The 15,108-nt window shown below is 41.2% G+C and overlaps 1 protein-coding gene across 2 annotated transcripts in view; it reads left to right on the top strand.

Annotated features, from left to right (window-relative positions):
- WIF1 (WNT inhibitory factor 1) overlaps positions 1 to 7,082 on the top strand; it is a 62,546-nt gene extending 55,464 nt beyond the window's left edge. For both annotated transcript variants that reach the window (XM_045002463.1, XM_045002462.1), the window contains 3 exons: positions 2,192 to 2,287; positions 3,292 to 3,387; positions 6,287 to 7,082. In XM_045002463.1, the coding sequence (XP_044858398.1) occupies positions 2,192 to 2,287; positions 3,292 to 3,387; positions 6,287 to 6,408 (314 nt within the window). In that variant the 3' untranslated portion in view covers positions 6,409 to 7,082. The remainder of the gene's footprint in view (positions 1 to 2,191; positions 2,288 to 3,291; positions 3,388 to 6,286) is intronic.
- The last annotated feature ends 8,026 nt before the right edge of the window (positions 7,083 to 15,108 follow it).

Raw genomic sequence — 15,108 nt, 5'->3', positions numbered from 1 at the left:
AAACCGACACTAACATGGGTATAAAAACGAAACTCCTCTGTATTCTAAAACCTCCTGCTTGTAGGCTGGAAATCAAATCTCATGTAATCAGCCATTGCTGTGGCAACATCTTAAAAAATACGTCTTTCTAAAAGCACAGTATTCAGTTATATAGCCAGCCAAATCCGGATCTACCTGAAACATGAATCACAAGTAGGACACTCCTCAGTCTTCATTCCTTTTTTTGTTATAAAAGTGTATCTTGCTTGCTCCTTTAAGGTTGTGACAAAACTAGCACTTCTCTTAATCTCCTTCTGGTGCACTATCGCTAGTCCATCTGGACCACCGGTAGCAGCAGCAGCCACTCTAGTGTAGCTCTGGAATTTTTAACCATAGTGTCATTTAACCTTACCCAGGGCAGGTGTGGGTGAGATGGGCCCTAATCCTGCAGAGACTTAGGTACACATGCAGGTTTACTCACATGAGTAGTCCCGTTGATTTAGATGGAAATCCAGGTAGTAAATCAATTCCTATATGAAGAAAAAAGGATCAAAACATGTTAAGAACTAACATGAAAATTAATTGACTTCAGTAGGAGCAAGAAGAGTTATGCACATGCCTGGGTCTTTCTGGGATCAGGGCCATGGTCGTTGAAAAGCTGATGGCTGCTGCCAGCCTGGCTGCACTGCACCCGTACTTGTGCAACAGTGGGAGACTAAAAAAAAAATGCTAGACCAGGCTTATAACATCAGAGGAGAAACAAATCTCATTCTATTTCCTTAGATCCAGAGCCAGCTACATTCAGTCATGGAGGTTTCAGAATAAACAGGGGAAGAAAACCTTTGCATTAGGCAGAAAGCCATCTTCAGAGGATTGCAAAGAGGGTTCCCCTTTATATTGTTTAAACATTTTGCAAGATCCTTTAATAGCTGAGTCCCTCTCTAAAACTCCTGGGAAATGTACTAACCGTAATTTGCAATACTAACAAGCATTCTCCAAGTCCTTCAGGTTTCTTCTTACTGTAGTTATACATTGTCTCTAATTACTGTTTCAGTTTGAGACTGGCGAGTAGTAATTTTCTTTTTTATTTCTTTTCCTCCTTTCACCAACTGAGCTGTTCCTTTTTCCATTTCCCAGTCTTAGTTTCTTTTCCACTAACAGATATGTACATAGCACAGCACATAGCATTTAGCTTTTGTTCCATTCCAAGAAGACATTTTAGCTCACAGTTAATGTGCGGGTATGTCTACACTGCAAAAAACGGTGTGTTCTTAACTTGGGTTAGCTAACCCGTGCTAGCTAACTTGGGTTAAGATAGCAATGAAAACATGGCAACTCAGCTTTTAACTTAGGTTAACAACTCAAGTGCAACCCAGGCTGCCTGATGGGTTAGCAGCTTGAGTTAAAGCCTAAGTTAAAAGTCAAGGTGCAATGTCTTCGTGGCTATTTTAACTCAAGTTTCAGGCTGTCTGCAGACTCAGGTAGACATCACTGCCTTGGTCACATTTTCAAGGTTTTCTTCACAACCACTGAAGCTAGAAACATTTTAAAATGAAAGCTTGATTTCTGGAGCAGTAAATTGCAGCATGGAATGGATCCTGTAGCAAATTCTACAGCGTCTACAGAGCACACATGGTTCTGAGTGTAAGGTGACAGGCCAAGCCAACCTGTTTTTTTCCTGCAAATACTTGCAACATTTGTTCAGTTCTTGAGCATCCTGTTGTTAAGGAAAGCCCTAATATCCCTCCCCTGTTTTTTCCATTTGTGCCCAGCTGCCTGGACCCTGAGCTCATATTCCTTGCAGCTAGCTGCAAAATGATGACACAGTGACACTATGCTGCAGCTGCCTTAGGAGGGTACGGAGAAGTGGGCAGTACTCAGAGGGCACACTGAATTCCCTCTTCAAAATCCCAGTGCTATGAGTGTAGCCAAAGTCTGTGTGGACACTCAGAGGCCATGCCCAGTTCTAGCCCAATTTTCAAGCTGTTTAAGCATGCATATAAATCTTTGGAAAACTAGATTCCCATGCCTATAAGAGAGTGCCCCCCTACAGAATCTACTGCATACACACAAGACTTTTTAACAATATGATCCAATGAATATTTCAAACACAAAGTGTGTTTTTAAAACAGTTATCTTCCTCCCTCTCCCTGTAATTATTTTTGTATAAGTGGAGTACTAAGACCATTGTTTTCATGTTTCCTATTTCTAGGCAAATGTCAACAGCCATGTAGAAATGGAGGTAAATGTACTGGTAAAAATAAATGTAAGTGCTCCAAAGGTTACCAAGGAGATCTTTGTTCAAAGCGTAAGTACTAACTCTACTCAATCAATCCTTGTTATAAGATCATTGTGATAGCAATACAGTATCTTATTACTCAACATCAGCACTAACTGTGTGTTGCCAGGGTAGCTCAGGTTAATTTACTTCATGGACATGCTTCATTTATTGAAGTTAAGGGATGGTTGTAAAACAAAGAACTTGTAAAAAACAACAACCAAACTTTTCAATAATATGAGTTTCTTTAAAGCAGTAACACATCAGTATAATAAGCAAGTGTTTCTGGATAATAACATTTCAATACTCTGGTATTTCAAAATACCACTGAAATCTACCTTTTTATGAATGTAAATATGATGGGCCTGATTCTCCTCTCCCTTACTGACTTCATTGACTTCAGTAGAGTTAGTCCTGATTTGCACCCAGGGGCAGCTCTACGTTTTTGGCCGCCCCAAGCAGTCATGCCCGGGAGGCGCCCCGGAGCCGCGGGAGCCGCGGACCTCCCGCGGGCATGACTGCGGAGGGTCCGCTGGTCGCACGGCTCGGCTGGACCTCCCGCAGCTGCGGACGGTTCGCAGGTCCAGCGGCTCCGCTGGAGCTGCCGCAGTCATGCTTGCGGGAGGTCCAGCCGAGCCGTGGGACGAGCGCCCCCTCCGCAGTCATGCCTGCGGCAGGTCCGGTCGTCCCGGAGCTCCGGTGGACCTCCCGCAGGCATGACTGCGGCAGGTCCGCCGGCCTAGCCTGCCGCCCCCCCGGGAAAGGGCTGCCCCACGCGCGTGCTTGCCGCGCTGGGGTCTAGAGCCGGCCCTGTTTGCACCAACATAAGAGAGTTAAATAAGGCCTTATTTCAGTAGTGGGGCAAGTTATTTTCAGAATTCTACACACAGTCAATTTAAAATTATAGATTTACTGCTAGCGCCCTTGGCCATGCCAAAACTAACATTCTAAAGAATAGCAGGGATAGCAACTATGTAACTTTATCTCTGAGTGAAATGTAAGGAAGTTGAATTCATGTTCTCACTTGATTACAGCTGTCTGTGAACCTGGTTGTGGATCATATGGAACCTGTGTGGAACCTAACAAATGTCAATGCAAAGAAGGCTGGCATGGAAGACATTGCAACAAAAGTAAGTGAGAACAAAGCTCCGAGAATCCATACTGGAGCTTTTCAGAGATCATCTTCCATCTATAAATGGCTTGCTCAAAGCTACTACATAATCACTAGAAACAAAACACTCTCCTCAGTTAATAATCCTTTCATTTTTTTAAAATGTATGCATGCAAATAATTATCCCAAACATTTTCAATACTTACTTTTTGTCAAGTGTATATTAATTAAAAAAAAGGAATAAAACAATTCAAAACTACTCTACAGTGATTACCTCACTTTTTTGCCTATTGGGAATTCTAAAATTTGGTACAGAGAAAATTTCTACATGACCTAATTTATGTTCTGCCCATGCGGTGAGACTGATCCAAACCCCACTGAGGTCAATGAGAATCTTGGAAAGTGCGCCCTACTGTATCTGCTGTGCACCCACTATTCTAACAGCATGATTCCCATTGACTTCAGTGGGGCTTTCAGAACACTGGATAGACATTTCTGTAAATACAAATATATTACATAGGGGTTTAGAGCTGACTGGGTTTTTTCAAAATTTCAGAGAAATAGATAAAGTTGTTGCAAAATCTTCCCTCCAATTTTCAACCAACTTTAAAGCAGGTTAAATTTAGGTGTGTGTAGGGGTGTTAATTGACTTTTATTTAAAACAGACTTAAAGGTTCCAAAATTTGTTGATCTCAATGTTACCTTTGTTGATCTATTTGACACCTAGTGCAATGTGTAGGCAACTGACGACTTCAGTGGAGTTAAACCAGGAATGAATTTATCCTTAAGATCTCCATATTTAATATAATCTCTGTTCCCAATAACAAGAAGTTATAAAATGACTTGAAATAGAACCAGGTGACAAATTCCAATTCAGCCTTACATGTCATAACATACAGTACTATAACAACAACAAATTGAAGTATTGAGACCTTTTTGATAAAACCATTCATAAGATATATGTTTGCTGTAAACATTATTAGTCTGCTATCAGTAGTTAATTTGAAAAGTGGCAGTGAAAAAATTAGCATATTTGTTACTGGTATAAGCTGCTCCAGTTTGTTAGATAGTAAAAATGAAAATTTCAGAACAATTTATTTTTAATGCCATTTGCTTAATAAATCCACCAGACATGAACCTACATGATAGTATAAATTGAACTAAAATAATTTTAAATGATGTTGATGTCCATGATCCATTGGGTAGAGAAAGGTGTGCATCTTAAAATGTATCAGAGAATAACTACGAGTGTTTTTATAAAGCCAAAACATACTCTGACAGGAATGAGTTATGGTTTAAAATTAAGGCTTTGGGAATCAGTTTAGAAGATGTTGGATTGTATATTTGTTTGCCTAACTATGCCATTCACTGACAAAAGAATAAATTCTTTAACACGTACAACAGACACAGTATAGCTAAAAATAAAGTATCTGGAAATTAATATCAATTTTAATGCCATCTTTTTGTAACACATCTGTAAAGTTAACCTACCAGATAGCAAGTGAGCATTTTTTCATTGTGAATACACGTACATTTTACTGCCCCCAGAGAAGCACAAAATGTGTAGCATGCATGCCATGGTACAAGGATTCTGTCTTCGCACATTAGTGTCTGCCCCAAGGGCTTTGAAGCCCTCGTTAATAAATACGTTGGTTTAAAGACTGGCTATAGGCCTGCAGTTCTTAGTTAGGCAAAACACCTTTTGCCATCATCAGGTTGGGGCCACCCTGAGTAGAATTCACCTCTGTGTTAAGAGCCTAAGTAGAATTTACTGAAGCTATGCATAGGGCCCTTTGTGCTTGAGTTCATTTTACTCTGCAAATAAAACCAAGTATCTCTCAGTCAGAATCATGATTAATTTCAAGGAAAGAAAAACTGTAGCTACTTTAGGGGTGACTTCATTTGGCTATGAAAGCCAATGGCTATAAAACAAAGATTAAAATAATCCCCACAATTTAAAACAGTTGTCCCTAAACTGTGGGGCAAACCCCCAGGGGGTGCTGAGGCAGGGCCTAAGCCAGCCCCCGCAGAGGGCACCAGCCCTGCTCTGCCACCAGCCACCACCCCCAGCCCAGCTCAGTCCTCATTCCCTCTCTGCCCCCAGGCCAGCTCCACCTCCTCCCTCCTCCCCAGTTCAGCCCCAAGCTATGGCTTCAGCCCAAGCTCCTCTGCTGAGCCAACTGCTGTAACAGAGGAGGGGGCATGAACAGATTCCATTACTGGCAGGGGGGGGAGGTTCACACCAGGAAAAGTTTTGGCACCACTGATTTAAAAGTTGAATGGCTTCTCAGTACAACAGAATTCTTAAAGAGAAGTGGTAAAAAAATAAAGCAAACCTGAAATTCAGTTTTTAAGTCATGTCCTTTTGAGGTTTTGTAATTAGGTTTGTAAATGAAACGGTAAACAGACAGGTACATCACTGATACTTGTTATCCCATTTGCAGTTTCAGTAACAAAGTATCTCAGATCCTTAATTTATTTTTCTGGGTGTTTGTTGCTGCCATTCTTGTTTTCTTTGTATTTGGCTTTAAAACGAAGTAAAATGCACATAATTAACACACATTCTCCAGTGGGATTTTTATGCCCAGCAAACCAATAATACCATTTTAAAGCTCATCTCTAAGGGCTGCCTTTGACTCTCTGTCCATCAAACATTGTTGTGAATCCAGTTGAGTATTATAGCCCTAACTATACTTGTAGTGCAGTGATTCTGTGATAAGGCAGCCTTACGGTAAAAGCCAGAGAGACGGCCTCCTGTCATGATTAACTTTTTGTCTTATGGCACCCATTTTTTCCTGTGGGCACCTGTGTGATGTGTATTAAAATTCCCTACGTTCCCATGGGAAAAACTGTTTCAATTTGAAATGTTAACAATGAACCAGGAGTCTGCTTTTGTAGTTTCTTTCTCAATTTTTCAGGGTATGGAGCCAGCATTATGAGTGCCCTGAGGCCAACAGACCCCAAGCACAGACAGCACACGCCTTCACCTAAAAAGGCTGAAGAGAGGCATGTTCCACCCGAATCCAATTATATCTGGTGAACTCAAACATCTGAAACGTTTTATGTTACACAAAGTTCATAGCCTTCATTAACCTTTCATGTGTTGAATGTTAAAATGCTGTTCATTACAGTTAAGATTACTGGCCTGAATTTTATTAGCTTCATTATAAACCACTGAGCTGATATTTACTATTCCTTTTAAGTTTTATAAATCCTTCTTTAGCACGATTATATAGGCTTCTTGTTTCAGTGCTTTGGACAGTGTTTTGTACTATATTTCAGTAATGTTTAAACTTTCCTTTTTGATTATGTAGCTGCAAATGTTTTCCAAAAATGAAACAATATCCAAGTGAAGCATTTTGTAGAAGTTGCCCTGGGTTGATCTGATGACTAGAGAGTTTGCCTAAGCAACAGTCGGGGTTGTTTTTGCATTGTTACTATCATGTACTTAGAACAATTATAAAAAAAGTTTCCTAATTTTAAAAAAACTCAATACAACAATATTGTTGGTCATAAATTTGCAGAGTGCTCTGTATTAAATATACACTATGGCATTTGAACAATATAATATATTGTAAACAAAGTAGAACTATAATGTATGAACTTTTTGCATTGGCTTGAAGCAATATAATATATTGTAAACAAAACAGCTCTTATGTAATAAACTTTTTATACTGATTGTTATGTATAAAATAAAGATGCTGCTTTAGTTTTTTGAGGGCTGAAGTGTGTGGTCTGTTATAATTTCACTAGTGACATGTTGAAGGGATGTGAGGTCTAGGGCAGTTAGATCCCACTTCTAAAAAATAGGGAAATCACCCCAACTCTCCTATTTTCTCTGATTTCCCCCTCCCCAGATATTGGTACATCATCCCTGACAGATAGTATTTAACCCTGGGGCTTATAAAAATACTTCAAAAGAGCACATTTTTGCCTTTGGAAAGAAGGAGGTGGCAACAAATGGCAGATTCCACAATAAATTTCACAGGATCTCTCATAGAATCATAGAATCTCAGGGTTGGAAGGGACCTCAGGAGGTCATCTAGTCCAACACCCTGCTCAAAGCAGGACCAAACCCAACTAAATCATCCCAGCCAGGGCTTTGTCAAGCCTGACCTTAAAAACCTCTAAGGAAAGAGCTTCCACCACCTCCCTAGGTAACCCATTCCAGTTCTTCACCACCCTACTAGTGAAAAAGTTTTTCCTAATGTCCAACCTAAACCTCCCCCTCTGCAACTTGAGACCATTACTCCTTGTTCTGTCATCTTCTACCACTGAGAACAGTCTAGATCCATCCTCTTTGGAACCCCCTTTCAGGTAGTTGAAAGCAGCTATCAAATCCCCCCTCATTCTTCTCTTCTCAAGAGAATGTTCATGTTATCCCGCTGCACTGCAAACTATGCATGCTGAACCCTGGTCCGTGCTATTACTGCACTCCATGGATTTTCAGGAACTAAGTATAAACACTGCTCACTGAAGTGGGTTTAAGAGCACTATGTTTGTCATGTGTTTCTCTCCTTGTTTATGGTTACGGGATAGTGGTTTTGTTTTAAATTGGAAACAAATACCTGTTCTCTCCCTTCCTCTCTACATCACATGCATGCGTGGTACACAGAGCTTAGCCGCATAGGCCGAGATCATGCCCCAAAGATCCATGCATTAATAAAAACAGTAGGGCCTGAATCTCATTAACATTAAGGCCCCTTTGCATCACTCTGGCAGTGTAAAGGGGCCTTAGTGTAAATGGGAATCTGGCCCAGTAGAATAGAAATACAAATACAGATTTAGCTTGTTGGTATCATAATTAGTGCTCTACCCTGCAAGCACAGGGTCTGGATATAAATGCTTTCATTTGCGCTTCAGTTTCCTTTAGGAAGGGCGACTATGAGTAAATGGTTCGTCCCTGAGGACACCTCTTTGTTGAGAGACTATGCCTACATATTCTGTTGTGCTCAAAAAGTGAGCAAGACATGGGTGCCTCGTTATGTGCCCCTTGCTCATCGGAGAGCTTGCAATGTGAGATAGTTACAAAACGATGCCATTTGGGGCTGTATATGTACAGAATCATATGAAACATAGGCACAGTCCCACTCTGTACTGCCTTTGTTCTGCACACCTGAACATCTGAAAAAGATGCCGGTACATTAGAGGCTAAAATTAACGGACAGGAGGGATTGATTCATGATGGAAGAACTATAGCAAAAGGCCCTGATTCTGCAGCTCTTAGGCAACTCTCCTGTAGACTGATGAGTACGGACTGTAGGATCAGGCCCATTTATTGTCTCTCTTCATGAGTTAACTCCTCCTGCCCAGTAATATATCGGGCGCCAAAAATCAGTTTCACGCTTCTTGACACAGAGTGTAGCCATCTGGAGATGGAGAACAGAGAAAACAAGTACAGCAGTACCAGTGCAGGAAGGGCAACAAAAATAATTGGTATAGAACAGCTTTGGGGGTCACCCAAAGAAATAACCAGGCAGCAGGTTTAACACAACATAAGGAAGTACTGCTTCACGCAACACAGTCAACCTGTGGAACTTGTCAGGGGATGTTGTGAAGGCCAAAAGTGTAACTGGGTTAAAAAAAGAATTAGATAAGTTCACGGAGGACAGATCCATCAATGGCTATTAGCCAACATGGTCAGGGAAGCAACCCCATGCTCTGGGAGTCCCTAAACCTCTGATTAGTAGAAGCTGGGACTGGACAACAGGGGATGGATGACTTACTATTTGCCCTGTTCTGTTCATTCCCTCTGAAGCCTCCGGCACTGGCCACTGTCGGAAGACAGGATACTGGGCTAGATAGACGTTTGGTCTGACCAAGTATGGCCGTTCTTATGTGCTTAAAGGTAAAGAGCAGAGCAACTAGGCATAGGGAAAGGGGGGGAGGAATAGCTCAGTGGTTTGAGCATTGGCCTGCTAAACCCAGGGTTGTGAGTTCAATCCTTGAGGGGACCACTTAGGGAGCCTAGGGCAAAATCAGTACTTGGTCCTGCTAGTGAAGGCAGCGGGCTGGACTCAATGACCCTTCAGGGTCCCTTCCAGTTCTAGGAGATGGGTATATCTCCATTATTTAAAAAAAAAAAAAAAAAAGTACTCCAGTTCCCACTGCAGAAGAGCTTCCCCACCATGCTAATGGGATGCCAAAGCTCACAACAGCAACACAGAGCCTCTAAAGGCCCATGGCCATGTGTGCACACCTCTAGCTGCAGCAGCATAGGTGGAATCCCTTGCTGTCTAGCCCTGTAATCCTGCTATGAACAGGGATGTATCTGTAAACTCCTCAGCAAGGCAAACTCTCCCCAGGGCCTACAGCCTTGGCTCTGGAGCAGCTGGAAGACCTCCCCACTTCCTGGAGGCTACCGATTGTGGTGAAACAAATGTTCCTTTTAAAAAGCTGTCCGCTGTATGGAAGAGGTACAGACAGTACAAATTCCTCTATTGCCCTGCCAGTCTGTGTTAGCCTCAGCCAGAGCAAGAGAGCCCAGCTGTGGGGGTGAGAGGAGAGTGCAGGCTCTGCTGCCATTCAGTCCTTGGCTTTTTTATAAGCCACCCTCTTAAAATTCAAAACAGACCAAAAGATGGAAAGTCGAGCGGGAGCAGGAGAGAAAAGTGATAAATGTCAGGCACAACAGTGGCGATTGCCTGGGGGGAGGGAATGTTTGGGGGAAATGATTTGAGGTTTTTTTTTAGAAAGTGAAGAATGAGTGGCAAGTGGTGTCCAAACACAAATTCCTACCAGATCAAAGCTCAAGGAGGAGGTAGTGAGTATAGGCTGGACTCATTAGCAGTGCTTTAATGTTTAAAGCCAGTCCCTCACGTCTTAGATCACTTGTGGGAAGGCAGAGGGAGAGGACACCACAATTGGTTAAACCAGCTGAGTCTCCCAGGGTATTTCTCTCTGTTTTAGGTTGTAATCACGTCAGGTTGTAAACATATTTATTTAGATGCCTAAAGATGCAGATTGGTGCCTAGTATGATTTTAAAAGGAGCCCAGGGCCAAACTCCTATTGATTCCAATGGGCGTTAGGCACTTTTGAAAAAAATCTACTAGGCAGCTACTGCATCTTTAGGTACCTGAAACACCTTTACAAATCTAGCCCTGTGTCTTTAACTGTACCTTGTACAGTACAGAGTACTGTCACCACTTTATTTTTAGTTTTCTTACTTAAGTTAAAATAGTGATATTAATGCAATCATTTCCAGCCCAGATGGTTTGTAAGACACTGGACCCTAAACCTTTCAGTGGTCTAAAACTGAATATTGACTGTCCTGCTCTTTAGCTGGGGGTGGGTGGAGGATACAAGGGGGTGGGTATGTATGTATGTATGTATGGGCAAGGGGGTGGTAGGAATTCAACATTTGTGAGAATGAAGGGAACATTTTAGTGACAGGCTGATTTTTCATATAAAAGTGGTGATTTGAAAACTGCCCAGAGGGTTGGAATGATAGGCGCATTCCCATGTGAAATGGGCAAAGGGGAATGAAACTGTAAAAGCAATGAACACATGAGTCTGCTGGTAATCTGGCCCTTGCCCCCCCCTCCCCCCGTCTCCCCAGATGTGCAGCTTTTGAAAAGGAAAATTTTAAAAGGATTGAATTAATACTAACCAAAAGAACCCTCCTTGCATTTCAGCCATGGGCGTTTTTCAATGCAGTTGCTAAAGAGCTCTTATAAATTATGTCCATAAAAATGATGAACACTTATTATTTCAGACTGAAACACTTTTGCTGTTGCTCCCAAAGTATTAAGTGCTCCTTTTTTGAGTTTCATCTGTGCTATTGGAGCCTTGTGCTAGTGGAAAAGTCATTCATCGTAAATGGGGCATGACTGAAATTGTTACCCAAGAAAAGTTCTCAACGTCGTCCTGTGTGTGTACATTACCACAAAATAGCTCCTAACTAAAAGAAATCACCCACATGCAAATATGTAACCACAGCCTTTGACAACAACATTAACACAAAGCCAGCCTCTGACATATTCTATTTCATACAGTCCATAACAATCTTCCAAGGCAATAGCTTAAAGTTAAAACCTGAGGCTACAATGTGCTTTTAGAAGGATTTCTATGGTGCATATCCAAAAACATTTCTGTGTATCAAAATTATGATATTTTGGGAACCCAAAGAAAAATTTAAAAGATATTTAGCTGCATGCAGTCTGCAGCTTATCAGCTTGTCTGTCACCCGTAGTTCCACTAAAACACCGGAAATCCCTATAGAAGAATTCTATTGGGGTGATGGAAACAAAGCACACCTATCTAAGGGACTAATTGGTCCCCAGTACTGTCGTACATTTTTGATATATTCACCTTCACAACACCCCTGTGAGCAGGGAAGTGTGATGGGCTTCCCCGGGGTGCAACCTGGAACTGGGGTACCACTGAGTGAGGCACAGTGATGTCACTTTTATAGCTTCTTCCCTGTGGAGGAAACGTTATTGTTCCCAGCAAAGTCACCAACAGAGTTTGTGGAAAAGTACAGGCATAAGATGGCGACTAATATCACATGATCTAGTCACATAGCCTTGCATGCTTTAATGGAGTTAGCAGCCATTATTGATATACTGGCTGAAGTGTGCACAGGAAAGGCCATCAGGTGAGGATAAGCTTCTTCTATGGCCTATTATGGTTCATCCACAATGTGCTGGCTAGACTGGATGTAAACTGCCTTGTGGGTTTCACTCCAGGAGCAAACACATTTATATCATGGTACAGTGTCAATATTCATAACTTCAGATACAACGAAAGCAAATACAATCCATCAGGATATTAATGTTTAACAGATGAAGATTATTAGCATGAAACCTTACAAGGCATACTGTGCACAAAACATATCATAATCAAATCACCATGGTAAATATGGGGGTCCCAGGGTATTGCTTTGGGGCACAGAATGTCACAGGAGGAAATACTTCTATCCCTATTTTACAGATGGGAAATTAAGGCCCAGACAAACTAAGGTAACACAAAACTGTGGCAAAGTAGAGAATCAAACCCAAGTCTTCAGTCTACACCCTACCCACGAGCTTGAATGGCTGTCAGAGACACCCACAGCTCTCTGTCTTTGTGGTATGAGTTGCATGAATGATTATTTGATACTCTCTCCAGCACTGTGTAGTTTATAACTCGGGAATGGTGGCTGAGTCACCTGCTTTAGAACAAGACAATCCTACTCACAGTGGGCAACCTAGTATCTTGTTGGTAGTTTCAGGGAAGATAAAATCAGAGCAGTAAAAACATTCAACTCCTATAGTAGCAGACAAAGCAGAAAAATAGATCATTGGCATTAGCATTCTGGGAAGTCCCAAAGCAAAGGTGAGACAACAGGCTAACATCACCTTCCCTGGGGAACCAAAATACTGATGCTTTAGTCTGTGATGAACTAATACTGTAACTTTCGTTTCAGTGCCTTTTAAAAAAAAAAATCTTCTCACTTGCTTGTTTCTATGTTGTGGTGATGGCTGAGTGACAAATTTAATACTGTTGCCCTAATATGGTCAAGGTTCTATACAAAGTGATCTCAACAAAAATTTTAACACAGCTACCATTCTGAAACCCGTCAACAAAAATTGTGAATTTTGATTGACTGTCTTTTTCAATGTGATACATAATCTTCCCAAAGTGTCCAAAAATTGCTTTTCCTGTCCTAACTCAATTGTGGATAGATAGCACCTCTTAAGAGTCACTTAAACCCTTAAAATAGAGCTTAAGAGATGCACAGGGCATGTGCTGGCCCTCTGTGCAAGGTGAATTCCACTCACAACAAAGACTATGTGCTTAATTGTACTTTAAATAAAGTTCGTGATTACAGTAGAACCTCAGAGTTACGAACACCGGAGTTATGAACTGACCGGTCAAAATCACGCCCCTCATTTGGAACCAGAAGTACCAATCAGGCAGCAGCAGAGACCCCCCCCAAAAAGGCAGATACAGTGCAGTACTGTGTTAAATGTAAACTACTAAAAAAATAAAGGAAAAGATTTAAAAAGATTTGACAAGGTAAGAAAAGTTTGTGCTTTTTTCTTTAAATTAAGGTGATTAAAAGCAACATTTTTCTTCTGCATAATAAAGTTTCAAAGCTGTATTAAGTCAATGTTTAGTTGTAAACTTTTGAAAGAATAACCAGAATGTTGTATTCAGAGTTACAAACATTTCAGAGTTATGACCAACCTCCAATCCCGAAGTGTTTGTAACTCTGAGGTTCTACTGTAGTTATTTTGTTTAGCAATTTTAAACCTCTATTAATGGTCTCATCTTTTTGGTGAGTCCCTCTGGTCTATTTTAAATGTATTGGGCTGAATTCATCCTGGTGTGACTCCTTTGAAGCCAATGGAGTTAAACCAAGGATAAACTGGGCCGTCTCTCACTCTCAGAGCAGAATGTTTATGACAGAAAAGTGAATTATCACCGTAATTTGATTGCCTCTCACAAAGCAACCTTCTTAAGCTTTCAATCATAGCAAAGACTGCACTTCAATCTACAACAGGTGTTGCTCAGGCGGTTTCTGGTATTAGGAGACAGTCTGCCAGAACCTGGTACATTTTGTTCATATTGTGCACGTGTCTTCCCATTGTTTTCTTTCCAGCTTCGGCTGCATTTCAAGGAATAAAGGATTCTCAGCAATGAAGAAGATAATAAAACCTCCAAAACTGTTCCAGCTGATCCTGTGCCTGTAGGATCCAAGCTGAAGTGTAACTTTGGCTATTCTTATTTAGTCATTTGCTGCTGCTTTGTCTCTCCTGCATAGATTTGTTTTCTCCCATCCCTTTCACCTCTCAAGCTACCCTAGTCTGTAGTGTTTGTCCAGTACTGAAGAGAATCTTACCTACAGGCTCCATTTATAAAGCTAGGATCACATCCATTCCCAATATAACTCCTTCAACTTTAATGGAGCTACAGCAGAGAGAAATTTCACCCCCTGGGTCAACGTGTCATTTATTTCTAAGGCTCTGCTTGGATTGACTGTGTTGTCTCAGATTTTACTCTTCACAACTCTTGCAAAAATTTCAACCCAGCTCCATCAGTAGAAGAGCTTTGATCTGCGCTATGATTAAACCCCCAAGGTGTTATGCTGCTAGTATAATTTCATATTTGGCTAGGCAAAGAGACACCAAAGGGTATGTGCCATGCTGTGCTGGGCTAATGCCAAACGTCAAGAACATTGTTAGAACAACAACAACTTCTTAAACAATGGAATTGTCCCAGCAAGATATTATTTTAAAAAAAGAAGTTTTATTGCCATTATGAAAAGGCAACTAGTTAAAAAAGGCCTCTTTTTTATTACAGCCTTTGCTGTCAGAATGGCTGCTAATCTATCGGCCCAGAGATTTGCGTGTGGCTTTCAGCAGTAAGATTTTGTTCAAGCTCTGCTAATCTCACATTCCTTATTGTCTGGGGGTAAGCGTCGGTGCCAGACACCTTTATGCAAGGTTTAGAACACAACCAAAATATTCAGACAGAAACGGAAATGGAATGCTAATGGAAAATGTACGCAATGCTCTGCCCATCCCAATTAACTGTATCATCAGATACAAGAAGGTTTTTAAAAAGCCACGTGCTGCTGTTTTTGTGCGCAGAGTTTAAACATGTGCAGTCAGAAGTGAAATGCCTGCAGTGCCTTAGAACTATTTTCTTATGCAAAGTTAAATTATGCATAGAACAAATGGGTTGTTTAAGAGTACTGTGTGTTTTCAAAATGCACTTGAGTGCAGTTTTGAGCAGATTTATTACTTACCTCTG

This window comes from Mauremys mutica, chromosome 1, assembly GCF_020497125.1.
Source record: "Mauremys mutica isolate MM-2020 ecotype Southern chromosome 1, ASM2049712v1, whole genome shotgun sequence".
Classification (NCBI taxonomy): Eukaryota; Metazoa; Chordata; order Testudines; family Geoemydidae; genus Mauremys; species Mauremys mutica.
Note: the sequence above shows the minus strand (reverse complement) of the source record. Positions and strands in the feature narration are given on the sequence as shown.